Genomic DNA, 16266 nt, shown 5'->3' with positions numbered 1-16266 from the left:
TTAATGGGAATAAAATTATAGTAAGATTTAAGTTTTTCCCTTCATTATTTTTTAATTTTAGGAAACGGTGATCAGTATTATTGAACAGATAAAGATTTAAGGCAATAAGAAAATGATAAAATATAATATAATAGTTAATAAAAATTGACAAATATTTATAATCATTGATTTATCGATAGTTCATCAACTATATATGGCGCGTTTTTGATCGGAGGCACCGGTTGACCTGAAGTGATGCTGTGACCGCGCGCTCTAAGCCCTCTATCTCGAAAACGGTTCACCGTATGAAAAAATTTTTTAAACAAAATTTGTAGAGAATTTCGTATTCTACAATATTGATAATAAATACCAATAGCAAAAAACCCATAGGAAATGAGATATTTACAAAAAAAGCGCAAAAAAACGATTTTTGTGACCTTTGACCTTGAAATTTAATAGTTGCGTACACCCTACCATATGTAGGTTTTGAGACAACTTTTAGGGTGTCAATATACAAGTATTTACAGACTTACAGCTGGGTATCTGAATTCCGAGGTGAACTTACTATAATGACTGGACTATTAACAACCCAGTGATCGAGCTCAAGAGTGAGTTACAAGGTAGACAATTTATTCAGAAATCCATTATTTCGAATATTTCTTTGCTAATTTAGAGTTTACGCAACAAAACATATAACACGGGGCATTGACATTTCATCTTTAGACATCAAGTGCTAAACTTTAGCATTGTGCAGACTCCATGGGCAATATTGCTGACAATACCGAATTTTAGTAATTTTAAATTGCCTGTCGAGATTCCTCTTAAAGGTAAAGTTTGGAAATTGTATTTGCCCAACCCTGTATTTGAATTAGGGGTAAACGTTATAGCGTTGTTAACACTAAGTTATTAGCGACGTTTGAGAGGGTGATGCACAATTTTCGTTGTAGCGTCACTTTGTTCGGTAAAGTTTAGCAAAAGTTTGGCTTTAGCTTTGGAAAAACAAAAGAGTTAAAAGTAAGTTATGTTATGCATTGTTATTTAGTATGTGCAATATTTTGAATGTACTGAAATATATAAGGTGAAATAAAGACATCAGTTATTTTAATCTTCTATATGTATGTGTTAGTGTGCGTTATTGGCGGCTCGTGGCAGCATATTAAGTATCTAAATGTAAATTATCATTTTTAATTTGTGAATGAATGATTTAAAAAAAATAGTTAAACTTTACTAGGACAATATATTAAAATGTGATTGGTTACACAAATTATTATTGTGCTCATATTTTTACTATTTTGAAATCTAGTCCTGTGAAAAATTACGAAAGGCGATATATTCAACTATGTCTGCGAAACGTAAAGCTGGTGGAAGTGGTAATGGACCTAACAAGCGCCGCCCTAAAAAACAGGAGATTGAAGAGGATTTTAGTGAGGCTTCTAGTGACGAAGTCCAATCTACCTCAAATCAAGTGGAAGTTTTAATTCCCAATGATGATTTGGATCCGCCTAGCAAGTTACCCGAAGATCTTCTCTTATCTCTAGATAAGACGCCGGGCAAATTATTGATTGCTGGAATGGTAACATGGGACTTAACCGGGAAACGTGACCGAAAAAATGTTGTTAAAGTGCGGCCCAATCTTTATAATTTTCATCGTTTTTCTGATGAAAAGGTTGGTGAAAGTAACGTAAAGCATATTACTATTTTTTCATCTTTATCAATATTTAGTACCGCTTTTGTGCAACTGGTCCAAGCTCCGCTCATACACTCCTTATTAATATGGATCGCAAGGCTCTAGCATTTGGTCGTAATCCTTCAGGACAATTAGGTTTGTCCGATGTAAAAATATGTGAAATTCCTACTTTGGTTCCAGGATTGGAGAAATTTAATATCGTCCAAGCAGCATGTGGTCGACATCATTCCCTCTTTTTGACTGACACAGGTACAGTTTACGCCTGTGGGGAAAATAAGTCTGGCCAATGTGGTATTGGAAACACACTTCCGGTGGTAAATAAACCAACTCCGATAAATTATCAAGGATCTCCAATCATTAGAATTGGTTGTGGAGCTGAATTTTCGGTGATTCTCGATATTAAAGGTAATTTATATACTTTTGGATTACCTGAATATGGCCAGCTGGGACATAACACAGACGCAAAATACTTTGTTAATGCCAACAAATTGTCATTCCACTTTGAAACATCGCCTAAAAAGGTTGTATTATATATTGAGAAGAATAAGGAAGGACACGTTACACCTGTGGACAATGTTCAAATTGTGGACTTTGCTTGCGGTAATAATCATACGGTGAGTGTAACAACGTCTTTAAGTAATGAAAAGAAATGTCGGTATACATTAAGTTTAATTTGGAACTTGAAGGAATGTTTTAAATAATATTAAAACTTGATTGTGAGAAATAATCATTAAAATAAAAGTTAGAAGTTGTATTGTTAACTAACGTAAAGCAGTAAGTTCATACTGTGATTTGTCCACCCTTGTATATATATTAAAACCCTGAGCAGGGTTTGTATATACACAAACTAGTCCCTCAGTTTTTGAGGTCTGACATCTCACTTTCTTATCTTCCCATGAAGCTGCACCTTTGTTGGGACCGCCATTATCGGACCACTATGGCATATAGCGCCCTAGAATATGATCCATCAACAACCAGTAATTTTTTATTTGACAAGATATCTTCACAAAATTCGGCATGCTTTGCTTAAGTACACAACCTCTAATGAAATTGTTCAATATTTGACAAGATAACTTCACGAATTTTGGTATAGATTATCGTTGTAGTTGTAGAGGCAGAAAATATTCGTGAAGAAATTTCAAGGAATGGTGCCGAGTTGACAGTCCTTGGCCGGATAAAAATCCGGGTATGTTCCTGTTACTGACTGTCATGGGAACGGATGGATTACTGTTCAAGGCAACAGTGCAATACCCGAAAAAAATGTTCAGACCGATTAAAATAGGGTTCGTGTATGGAATTTTTTGTATATGTGAAGTGTATTATAGCTTCGGTACAATCGAAGTTAACGTCTTTTCTTGTTTTTCTTTTTTTAACTTCAAGTGACTTATTAAGTTTCAATTAATAAATATAAATATAAATATAATATATAATAAAATAAGGGTTTTTGCTTCGGTACGTTCATTATAAATTATGCCTACAGCCTCATAGCGGAAGCAGTTTTAGTAAGTAAAAATGTGAATTTGGTATATATGTTTTTTTTTTTTTTCAGGTCGCCATTGACTCAAAAAAGCGCGTGTATAGTTGGGGTTTCGGTGGTTTTGGTCGTTTGGGTCATGCTGAACCAAAAGATGAAATGGTACCCCGTTTAATTAAATATTTTGACACTCAAGGGCGTGGTGCCCGTAATGTATACTGTGGTGCAACTTTTAGTCTCATTGTCAATGAACTAGGTGTCCTGTTCTTATTTGGACAAAACAAAAAGACTGGAGAAGCAAACATGTACCCAAAACCTGTGCAGGATTTATCGGGTAATGTTCACAATATGATGTGTTGTTGGGAAAATTTATTGACAATATTATGTTTAAAGGCTGGAACATCACTGACATTGGTTCTGGAAACACTTCTATTATTATTTCTGCTGACGATACCTTAATCGCATGGGGTGCTTCTCCAACTTATGGAGAATTAGGCCTTGGTGAATTCCAAAAGTCTTCGACTGTCCCTAAGGAAGTGCCCAAAATGGATAATATAAAAATACCTCAGGTTGCTGTTGGTTACTCTCATACAGTTTTACTTGTTGATACTGATCACGAGCCAACAAAACTAAAGTATGAAAAACTGCCAGAATATACCATCGATAATTGAACAGAGTAAATTTAAGCGTAGTTGTTGACCTTCTTACTCCCCATCATGCATTTATAATAGAAATATTAGCTCGGTGATAGTTTTACATCGCGTCTTAGAGTTTAAAGAAGTAATTTAATACAGATAAATACTCAGGAGTGTTGTGGAATCCAAGACAGATTTGCGTAGTTGCCAGAATTGCAAACCAGTTCTGATTTAGAATAGTGTCACAGAAAATGATTGGATTTTCGTTTTTACATATGCTCAAATGAATAAATTTGGAAGCGTTTGATATATTTAAAATACTGAATAAAGTCTAGTAATGTTTACACGATCCGATATTTTAGCTTTTATTTTATTGGAAGCATAAAGCTACGAAAGGAATCGCATGTGAAATTTGGCTTGCATTTACTTGTATGCTTGTATACATACATTCTTACTTTACAGATTTGTATCACATTATCGACTGAATAAAAACGCATTTAGGTGTTAAATTACGTTTATTACGTTTTGTGTATCCTCTTAAAATATCTGGATTTTTTCCATAAACTCGATAATTATGACCTGTTTTGTTTTATTCTTATGTTTTCCCCTATAGAAATAACGATAAATTAAATCGTAACAATAATGTAAATGATTTTCTTAACTTACATTTCAAATCTGTCAGCAAAATCCTCTTGCTTTGTTTCTGATAACAAAACGGATAAAATTGGTTTCCGTGACACCCAAACCCGATACAATTTCTGTTTCGAACGTCAAACCAATAATATCTGAATTCATGATACCTACTACATTCAACAATTACAATTCTGATTCCGACAACTATCATATTCTATAACTTTCAGATTCTACAACACCCCTGACTAATAAATTAGATATACAATATATAAGATATAATTATATAAGTAGATTTACTAGGTTCCAGGCTACTAATTTATACAGCCTGTGCATTCGTGAAACTATTCCATGATCATTACATTTTTTTCAATTATCTATAAAACGATTTAGTAAAAGATGTTCCCTTTATCTGCGGTACATTTTCTCTCATATCGGAATCCAATACATTCTTATTTAGAAGTAAGTTTAACAAAGTAGATAAGAATCAATGTCACTGTTTTATATATTTTTTACTATTCATATTTTGCCACTTTTATGCAGTATTGTATTCTACATATTACAAACATATAAAAAGAATTCTTGGAAATAAACTTTAATAACACATTTTTTTTCGAAATGTTAATGACTGTGATTTAAGTCAAATTTTTTAAAAAGTGAATTGTTATATAGAGGTGGCTGTAAGGCTGTAATTTTTTGGCAGTGAACTTTTGTGTTTTTTTTTACAAAAATATTAAATTTTAATTGATTTTTATTAGTAATTTAATTGAATATTTAAGGATTTGATTTTGAATTGCAAGCTAAGTATAAATGTTTTGTGCATTATCTGAAAGTTTAAATTTTTGAATTTTGGTGCCGAGTCAGCTGTTGTTTCATTTTGTTTTATTTTATTTTGCTTTCCTTCTTTATTTATCTCATCTACTTCTCTATTCGCAGCTGTGTTGCGTGTAGTTTTTTATTTGTTCCAGTGCATCTAAAACTGGTCGCTATACTGTTTTTTCAAACTGTCTTGGTTTTGAACTTTGATAAAAAAAACTGCTATTATTTTTGGATTTGTTATTAATTGTATTTATTATTATTAATATTTTATTAACACACTAATGTATTATATATATATTTGATTTTCTTTTACTTACTCTTTTATTTGATCTTCATTTAATCCTCTTTGTTGTTTATTATGTCGTGTAACTTCCCCAACTGCCACATTAAAGGTGAGTCAGATTAAATGTGCTGGACTGACAGGTAGAATCTTAGACTATATTCTCGTCTCTAAGGGATTGCGTTGGTCCTGTTTAAATTGTAGATCATTTGAAATCGATCTATTTTCAGTTTATAAGCATACACGCAATGGCTTTAACGAAATCGGTCGAGATCTAGAAACCCTCACCGAAAAATTTAGGCACTACGAAAAATTGTTCAAATCTTGCAAGTGCTTACCTGCTCCTAAGCGTAAACGTCCTTCCGATGAAGTAACACTTAGTTTTTCTATACAGAAGAGAACGGCTCCTCCAAATGACCTAATAAGTCTCTCTTCTCCTTGCCCTCAAGGTGATAAGCCGTCTACTTCCAAAGAGCTTAATTCCCCAAAAGCTCAATCTAATAGTAATAAGTGTCCCACAATTCCAGAGGCTACGCTTAATAACTTAGACGTATCTGTTCAATATTTGGTTGTTATTTCACCTAAAAAATCTATATTTATTTCTAGACTTGCTAAAGATACCTTGGTGGAGGACATTAAGTCTTACATTTAGTCGCGTTAAAAAGTTGATATCAATATCCGTAAATTTAACTTCAATTATGATAGAAGTATATCTTTGATTAAAATAGACGTTTCTCTTGAAACATTCAAAAAGACCTTAGATAGTTCATTCTGGCCACCTGGGGTTTTTGTAGGCGAACTTAAGCCTAAACTTAAGAACTTAGAAATCATACTGAGGTAAACATTGTTAAATTACCAAAAGCAAATACCGATACAAAAACTGATTGGAAGAAATTCGCTAAAATATGATACAAATGATAATGAAATTTTAAACAGCGAATTTCAAATATTTAGATGTGATCGACCGAACAGAATCGGAGGAGGTATTCTATTTGCCGTGCAATTCTCTATCCCATCCGAAGATGTTCTCGTTCCAGGAACCGACTCATTTCAGTCCACGTTAATAGTTGCTTTATTTATTTAACCCTAACTTATATACCACCCCATTCAGACTTATCTGTATATATGCAGCATGCTTCTTAAATAAATCGTGCTACCTCGATGGCAAATAATGCTGATTCAATAATCGTTTTAGGAGATTTTAATTTACCCTGTGCTTCGTGGAAAGCTTTCGATGACTATCGTACCGATTTACAATCGGTCATGTTTTAATGAGTTTTAGAAAAAATGTCCGAATTGGGTTTTACCCAATTAATTTGATTCCGAATAAATGCTTAGATTTAGTATACATTGATACCTTTTCAAAGTGTTCCGTTAGTCAGAGTAATCCTCTTGTTCTACTAGAGGTCTCGTATCATCCGAAATTATAGGCAATGTACGGGATAGTTATAATCAAGCTTCTAACTTCTGTACTCGGTTTAACTTTGCAAAAGCTAATTTTACAAAGTTAAATAGAGAACTTTCTACAATAACAAGACCTAATTATAATGGTGGTATTAAATTGAGTGTCTCGGATTTTTATAATATAATAAAGAAATTATTTGAAAAGTATGTCCCAATAGTAAAAACGAATATTGTAAGTAATGCAAAATCGTTTTATGATTTCGTCAACTCCAAACGCAGGAAAAAATATATTTGCTTGCCTTTGACAAGGATATTTAATTTCTCTCTTAAACACGGTATATTTCCTTCAATATGGAAACAGTAATTTATAATCCCTTTGCATAAAAGTGGATTTAGGTCCAACATAGATAACTATAGAGGTATTGCAAAACTATCAGTTATACCTAAACTTTTTGAAACTATCATCGCAGACCATATAACCTTTCCGATTTCTCCGTTAATTTCCTCATCTCAGCCTGGATTTCGTAAAGGGAAATCGACTCTAATAAACTTACTTGAATTTGTAAACCATGTATCATTGGGTTTTAGGGAACATAAGCATACGGATGTTATATATATACACAGACTTTTGCAAAGCTTTCAATAAAGTAAATCTCTCGATTCTCATACATAAACTTAATCTGCTGGGCTTTCAGCCAATATTTCTTCAAAGGGTAGCTTCTTATCTTTATAATATAACACAACGAGTGATATTTGAGGATACTCTTTCAGATATAATTAATGTCTCTTCAGGTGTTCCGCAAGGTGGTCATCTTGGCCCGATTCTGTTCTTGTTGTTTATTCACGATATCTCTTCAGTAATAGAATCCTCAAATATTTTATTGTACGCTGACGACGTAGCCTTTTAAATCATACACTTCAACTGAGGAAAGGTGTTTGTTGCACACAGACTTAAACAATTTGGTTGCATGGTGTGATAGAAATGATTTTCCATTGAATCTCTATAAAAGTAAGATGATGTGTTTATCCCGTAGATCTGTGCACCCCGCTCCTTATGTAATAAAACACCATCTTGAAAGCAAAAGCTGTCCTCAGTTTTATTAAACGTTGATCTAAAGAATTTAGAGATCCGTATATTACTAAAACACTTTACAACTTTGGTTAGACCTATATTGGAATATGGCTCTGTTGTATGGAACCCTATCTATCATATCTATTCTGACAAGTAAGAGTCGGTTCAAAAACAATTTTTCGCCTTAGGGCATTTCCGACGGGATTCTAGAGTAAGTCTACCTCCATACATTAGTCGTTCAAAAATCCACCTACACTTTTTAGTCGTAGGGAAATGCTTGGCATAATATACTTAGTGAAAATCTTGATTGGAAAAGTTTGCAGTTCTTTTCACCTGCCTAAAATAAATTTTATATCCCGGTTCGCTTTTCGAGGCAGTTTACACCTTTACTGTTCAAATGCTGTAGATAAATTTCGAACTAAACGAACCATTCCGCTGTATATGTCATGATTTTTATTCTCATTCCAGCACCTTTGACTTATTTGACTCAATTTTCAAAATTAAAAAGACTTTATTGTTTTTTCTTATTAAATGAAAATGTAACAATTTATGTTATCGTAACTATAAAGTTTTGTTTCTGTAACTGAGCAGTTTTAGATCTCAACACTTAAAAAACTCTCTTGCCTATTCTGACACGGCTAATTTCACACAGTTTCACAGTTTCGTGGATCCTAGGTTAATTGGTTTGTTAAACAAAATCGTTTTTCGGTAAGTAGCAGCGTGATGGAGCATGTCTAATATTGAGACGGTAATATTGATGTATGAATGGTACATACTTAAAATCACCAGCGTCTTAAATTTAGTGTAAATTTCATACGATTAATTTGTGAGAATCAGGAATATTGTAGAATCTGATAGTAGTCGAAATCAGAATGGAAACCGATAAAAAAAAAAGTGATAGGGGTCATGAATTCAGATATCCCTGCAAGACGGGTATCTGCTAGCAACGTGTTAACTACTTGTTATTGTTCACTCGTGTATAAGTTAAAAGAGTTGGTTACTTTTGTTCAGCGAGTGGAAAAAAAGTAACCCATTGCCCTTTAGATGTTCAATGTCTTTCTCGCTCTATCCAATTGCAATTATGGCAGGTTATCTCTTAATATGATACCTTTTCTATGTGTATCCTATTAGTTTTGTTTTGGTTAGCAGTATGTCATATATTAACAGTCTGTTAGATGTAATGCATGTGTTACCGAATATGTAAGCTAAGTGTGCCCAGAGAACGTACATGGACGAGAAGGTGCAAATTGAATTTTGTATGATGCTCGATTGGACGGCTAACAGAGCTGAAAAATTGAGATCAAGGAGTTCACCATTTTCTGTAGTATTTGCTGTTATTTAACAGAAATGAGAATTTATAACAACGTTCTCTGACAAAATACGTATCTCCCAACATAAGGTAAAAATGAAATGAAATGAAATGAATGAGAAAACAAAAAATACAAATGAGTAAAAACACGTCAAGTGGACCCCCCACTTTCCACTTGATCATCGAATTTGAATGTGAGTATTTTTTCATAAAGTAGTCATCATGAGCAAGTAATCCCCCGCTCAGTTTTTTAAAATTTTAATTTTAACAACAATTTTTTTTTAATTGAAAATTTGTACTACTTTTAGTTAAAAAATTAATAACTAGAAAACTATTGGTGATTTTTTAATGAAATTTTCAGGAGTTATAGTTCAAAACTTTTACTTTGAAAAAATATGTATGAATTTAAATAATTTTTTTTTTTCAAATTGTTAATTAACTTTTAAGTTAAGAAATTAAAATTTTAATGACTTCTCCCTCAAAAAATTAAAAAAATTTTTTTAGTATTTTGCAATAAACATTAAAGTAACGAAATCCGCAAAAAAATTTGACTGATCGCGATTAGATTAAGCAAAAAAAAATGTTTATGACGGGCGGTCAGCGCTGCCGGTATAGCGCTGCAGGTATAGCGGTTCGGCAACGCAACACTTAGAGTGTGTTGCATATGTCATTTGTATGTTGGGATGTTGGGATGTTGGTCACACATTTTGCTTGCAGTGAATTATCATGAATGTGGTAGAACAATATGCATAATACCTACCCACTTAATAGTTTCAAAGAAATACTTAAGACGGGAATTCCCTAATCCACCAGAATGTATTGAATACCCGCTATTAATATTTCAAGGCCAAATTTTTAACTGGAATGTCCTATTCTTTAAGTATTAAAAATCCATAATTTTTTACCCCATATTTTTTTCTATTCATTATAAAACATCCAATTAACATTACAATACTTGTTTTAAATAAAATGATCTTCGAACTAAATCCTTTGCGGCTAAAAGAAATAAATATGAAAGCATCTTAATATTTTATGTCCCAGTATCTACAAGTATGTGAACAACAAAGGAATATCTCGAGCCATTCATAATTTCGTTGATAATTAATCATGAGCCTCGTTAAGAAATGCTGCAATTCATTTAATTGGATATTAAAATGGATAATTAAAAAATCTGTTGAGGATGGAGAATTTATCGTTTGCCTTGATTTTTCTGAAAATTATACTTTTACTGTTCAAAATGCCATCCAATCTCATCATTGGAATACCAGTCAGGCTACAATTCACCCTTACGTTGTGTACTATAGAGAAAATGAAGAAATGAAACATATAAACTACGCGGTAATTTCGGAAAAAGTTAGTCACGACGCGAGCTCAGTTCACCTTTTTAATTTTAAATTGATAAAATTTCTAAAAAATAAGTTTGGAGCGGATAAAATAAAAAAGATTTCCTATTTTTCGGACGGAGCTGCTTCTCAGCACAAAAATAAGTATAATTTTGTGAATTTAATAAATCATAAAAAAGATTTCAACGTGGACGCGGAATGGAATTTTTTTGTTACTTCTCATGGGAAAGGAGCATGTGATGGTTTGGCAGGAAGTTTTAAGAGGCAAGCTTTTCGTGCAAGTCTTCAACGGGAAAGCGATAAGCACATAACCAATGCAACTTCATTATTTGAATGGGGTAAGAATGCATTTAAAAAAATTAACTTTGGTTTTTGCTCTCAAGAAGATCATGACTCCCATGAGAAGATGTTTAAATTACATTATGACCGATGTGTAACCATAAAAAATACCCGCCAATATCATCATTACAGAGCTCTTAATAATACATCACTCGAGTGCAAAGTTTTCGCCAAAGACATTAAAATCGTTACCAATAAAGTTAAAAAAAAGAAATAAAGCAACACGTATAAGTTATAAGAATTAATTTAAGAATTATTTAACTTCTTTTTTTTTATTTATGAAAAACTATTTAATTTATTATCTTTCATTTGTTGAAATAAAATTAATCATAAAATAACGATATTTTTAATTAAAAAATGAAGTATTATTCCTTATTTATAATTACTAAGTAACTCTAAAGATAAGTCAATGACTAAGATACTCAAAAATATTCAATTTAAAGAAATTATGAATTTTTAATACTTAAAGAATAGGACATTCCAGTTAAAAATTTGGCCTTGAAATATTAATAGCGGGTATTCAACACATTCTGGTGGATTAGGGAATTCCCGTCTTAAGTATTTCTTTGAAACTATTAAGCGGGTAGGTATTATGCATATTGTTCTACCACATTCATGCTAATTCACTGCAAGCAAAATGTGAGACCATCATCCCAACATCCCAACATACAAATGAAATATGATACACACTCTAAGTGTTGCGTTGCCAAACCGCTATACCTTCAGCGCTCTACCGGCAGCGCTGACCGCCCGTCATAAACATTTTTTTTTTGCTTAATCTAATCGCGATCAGTCAAATTTTTTTGCGGATTTCGTTACTTTAATGTTTATTGCAAAATACTAAAAAAATTTTTTTAATTTTTTGAGGGAGAAGTCATTAAAATTTTAATTTCTTAACTTAAAAGTTAATTAACAATTTGAAAAAAAAAAATTATTTAAATTCATACATATTTTTTCAAAGTAAAAGTTTTGAACTATAAATCCTGAAAATTTCATTAAAAAATCACCAATAGTTTTCTAGTTATTAATTTTTTAACTAAAAGTAGTAAAAATTTTCAATTAAAAAAAAATTGTTGTTAAAATTAAAACTTTAAAAAAGTGAGCGGGGGATTACTTGCTCATGATGACTACTTTATGAAAAAATACTCACATTCAAATTCGATGATCAAGTGGAAAATGGGGGGTCCACTTGACGTGTTTTTACTCAAATGCCACTTTACATATGCATGATAATTTTTTGCCATATAAACGATTTTTATGATGAAAAATTGATAAAATATGATATTTTTGCACAAATGCTACATTGATAAAATGTGAAAGATTATGCAAATAATGATATTTTACTATTTTCATAATTTTCTAATTTCAATTGTTACAGAATTAATAATTTATGTATGTACATGTACATGCTCTATATGTAAGCATGTATGTACAAATATGCGTATGACCGCGCAAACTAAGTAAAGCATACACAAATCTACATACATTTAAGCGTACAAATGTAAGTACGTCAGCCAATAGAAAAAATACAAACATTGTTGTACAAAAGCAACAATTGTCTCAAATAGCATCAGCACCAGAAATCAATATGGCAGCCAAATTGACAAATCCTAAATTTGTAGTAAATCACACACCAACAACATTTTCATTCATTAACGCTGGCACGCAAGCAATAAGCTAAGTCGTTTCATTCATAAAAGCAAACGCCTTACACATCTCCCCGAGCATGCGTTTGCCCACAAGCGTCTTTTCGTGACGATGCCAAAAGCTAGAAATCATAAATTGAACATCTTTCTGATGTTCCCTCTAGAAGGGAAAAGTGACAACTCTGCAAACACAGAAAAAAATGACAAAAGTAGCAACAAAGCTTTTGTCGATTTAAAATATTTCACAATTGTAAAATATTTTTCCGTGGCTCGCAAAAATCTTCGTCAATATGGTGGCATGTTCATATAAAAACATACATACCTACAATGATTTGTAGGCAAAGCTGTTAGAGCGGCAAGGGAAGCGATGACAATCGGCGGGCGTTCGTTTATTTTTCGGCACATCTCGGATTTTCTACCAACAACACAATGTTGTGACACTTTGTTGTCGCTTCAGTCCTTCGACAGATTGACTCTTTGATATAAAAACAAAAAACGTGTCAACGGAGATTTCATATGAAGTAATGAGTGTACAGATCTACATACAAACATACATACAAATGTGCAAACGACATCTCTGGTACGTATGTGATATGTAAATGTGTATTTCTTTGATTTTGGCGCAATTATTGACACTTGCTTTAATAAATATGTAAAATGGGCCAAAACGAAAAAAAGTACATATTTACGTACATAATTACTTTTACACATGCATTTGAAAAGACAAATTGAAGCATGAATGTGAAATGCCGACGGCAAAACACAATTCTGTACTTTTGTGACTCCATAATAGTGTCAAGTACATGAATTATTTTAAGAAATATATCAAAATATTATATGTTTAAATTATTATCAATAACTCACAATAAAGTAAAAATGAATTATTAAAAAATAATAATAAATAATAGCTCAATAAAAGTGAATATATATCAAATGGCATATAAATATTCCTAGTTTTGCATACATATTATATTCTCTTCAATATTCGTCGGTTGGTTATGTTAAGAGAGCGTATGTGTACAGATTCTCGTGCATGTGAGGTGATCTCCTTGATTCGACTATAATTTTATTCAAAACAAGAACTATTATTAATTCATGAATTTTTTGTATTGAAATAAAATAAAATATGGATAATATAATTACTGGTATATACTTCCCCATAGAGTAAGAAATTCCCGTCATAAATTTGGTCTTAATATTTTTCTTTAATATTAATAGCGGGTGTTAATGTATTAAATTTTCTCCGATTAGAAAATTACTGGCATACGTTTTTCCTTGAAAATATTAATAGCGGGTATTCTAAATCACATTCATGGTAATTCCTTGTAAACTAAAGAGACCACCATCCCAGTTATTCTATTGGTTATCCATCTGTTACCTATAACAAATGCATATGGTAGCATATTGTTTGCCTTTTTGTTTTCATAACCAGTTCCAATTGTTAAAAATAAAATTAAGCATTTTTCATATTAATTTGTTTTTTTTATTCAAAATACTTATTTACTAAAACTAATTACTAAATTAATTAATAATATATATGTATATATAAATAAATATATAATAATATTAATATTATACAACATTTATACATAAACAAGTTAAGTACATTTAACTACACAATCTTGTAAATAATTATTTATAGTACAATTACAAATCTATATGCATAATGTATAATTTGAGCGTTGTTTGCGTCCAGCTATTGGTCTGAAACGGCCAGAATTATGGGCGAACAACTCTTGGTTCCTTTATCATGATAATGCAGCATGGCAGCGTGCCAAAAACTCGACTCGCCTCTTTACAACGTATTGGCTTAAGAGGATCCATGAGACTTGTGGCTGTTCAGCAAAAAGGCGAAAAAAATGGGTTTATTGAAATTGTTGATGTAAATAGATAGTGCCTATATTTTCAGGTGGTCATTGACTAAAAGAAACACATGTATAGTTGAGATTTCGGTGGTTTTGATGAGATGGTAAACAGTTTCAAAAAATTTTTTTACTAAAGGGCGTGGTGCCCGTAATGTATACTGTGGTGCAACTTGTAGTCTCATTGTTAATGAATAGGTGTTCTGTTCTTATTTAGACAAAACAAAATGACTGGAGAAGCAAACGTGTACTCAAAACCTGTGCAGAATTTATGGGGTAATGTTCACACTATGATGTGTTATTGGGAAAATTTATTGACAGCTTTATGTTTAAAGGTTGGAACATCACTGACATTGATTTTAGAAACACTTTATTATTATTTCTCCTGACAATACCTTAATCGCATGGGGTGCTTCTCCAACTTATGGAGAATTAGGCCTTGGTGAATACCAAAAGTCTTCGACTGTTCCTAAGGAAGTGCCCGAAATGGATAATATAAAAATATCTCAGGTTGCTGTTGGTTATTCTCATACAGTTTTACTTGTTGATACTGATAACGAGCCAACAAAACTAAAGTTAAGTCGATAATTGAACAGAGTATATTTAAGCGTAGTTGTTGACCTTCATACTCACCATAATGCATTTTTGATAGAAATATTAGCTCGGTGCTAGGCTTACATCGCGTCTTAGAATTTAAATAAGTAGTTCAATACAGATAAAGATTAATTAATTAGATATATATATGATATATTTATATAAGTATATTTACTAGGTTCCAGGCTACTTACTTTATACAGCCTGTGCATTCGTGAAACTATTCCATTTTTTGCAATTGTCTATAAATCGATTTAGTAAAAGATGTTCCTTATATCTGCGGTACATTTTCTCTCACCTCGCAATCCAATACATACTTATTTAGAAGTAAGTTTAATAAAGTTAGTTAAGAATCAATGTCACAGTTTTATATTTTTTTTACTATTTAGCGTACATATTTATATTTTGCCACTTTGATGCAGTATTGTATTCTACATATTATTGTACAAACATATACAAGAGTTCTTGGAAAAAAACATTAATAACACATCTTTTTTCGAAATGTTAATGACTGTGATTTAAGTAAAATTTTTCAAAAAGTGAATTGTTATATAGAGGTGGCTGTACAGCTGTAATTTTTTGGCTGTGAACTTTTTTTACAAAAATATAAAATTTTAATTGAATTTGATTAGTAGTTTAATTGAATATTTAAGGATTTGATTTTGAATTACAAGCTAAGTATAAATGTTTTGTGCATTATCTGAAAGTTTAAATTTTTGAATTTTGGTGCCGAGTCAGCTGTTGTTTCATTTTGATTTATTTTATTTTGCTTTCCTTCTTTATTTATCTCATCTACTTCTCTATCTCATCTACTAGTTTTTTATTGGTTCCAGTGCATCTAAAACTGGTCGCTATACTGTTTTTTCAAACTGTCTTGGTTTTGAACTTTGATAAAAAAACTGCTATTATTTTTGGATTTGTTATTAATTGTATTTATTATTATTAATATTTTATTAACACACTAATGTATTATATATATATTTGATTTTCTTTTACTTACTCTTTTATTTGATCTTCATTTAATCTTCTTTGTTGTTTATTATGTCGTGTAACTTCTCCAACTGCCACATTAAAGGTGAGTCAGATTGCTGCGTTGTGATGGGCGTTTGTGATGGGCTTGTCCATATTAAATGTGCTGGACTGACAGGTAGAATCTTAGACTCTATTCTCGTCTGTAAAGGATTGCGTTGGTC

At 31.7% G+C, this 16266-nt stretch overlaps 1 protein-coding gene and 1 long non-coding RNA gene across 3 annotated transcripts; one reads left to right on the top strand and one right to left on the bottom strand.

Annotated features, from left to right (window-relative positions):
- The first annotated feature begins 831 nt into the window (after positions 1–831).
- LOC106625111 (protein RCC2 homolog) lies at positions 832–5030 on the top strand. Its single transcript, XM_014244921.3, has 5 exons — positions 832–993; positions 1283–1645; positions 1702–2280; positions 3216–3474; positions 3534–5030. The coding sequence occupies exons 2-5, from the start codon at positions 1319–1321 to the stop codon at positions 3809–3811; spliced, it is 1443 nt and encodes a 480-aa protein (XP_014100396.1). The 5' UTR covers positions 832–993; positions 1283–1318; the 3' UTR covers positions 3812–5030.
- Positions 5031–14224: 9194 nt separating this feature from the next.
- LOC138856256 (uncharacterized) lies at positions 14225–15869 on the bottom strand. Of its 2 annotated transcripts, none has more exons than XR_011395409.1 (3): positions 15268–15869; positions 15113–15164; positions 14225–15049 (listed from the first exon to the last, which is right to left on the bottom strand). It is a non-coding gene; the product is annotated as an uncharacterized lncRNA (long non-coding RNA). The 2 variants fall into 2 exon arrangements; XR_011395408.1 differs by having other exon boundaries at positions 14225–14452; positions 15268–15862.
- Between the last annotated feature and the right edge of the window lie 397 nt (positions 15870–16266).

This window comes from Bactrocera oleae, chromosome 3 (assembly GCF_042242935.1).
Source record: "Bactrocera oleae isolate idBacOlea1 chromosome 3, idBacOlea1, whole genome shotgun sequence".
NCBI lineage: Eukaryota > Metazoa > Arthropoda > Insecta > Diptera > Tephritidae > Bactrocera > Bactrocera oleae.
Note: the sequence above shows the minus strand (reverse complement) of the source record. Positions and strands in the feature narration are given on the sequence as shown.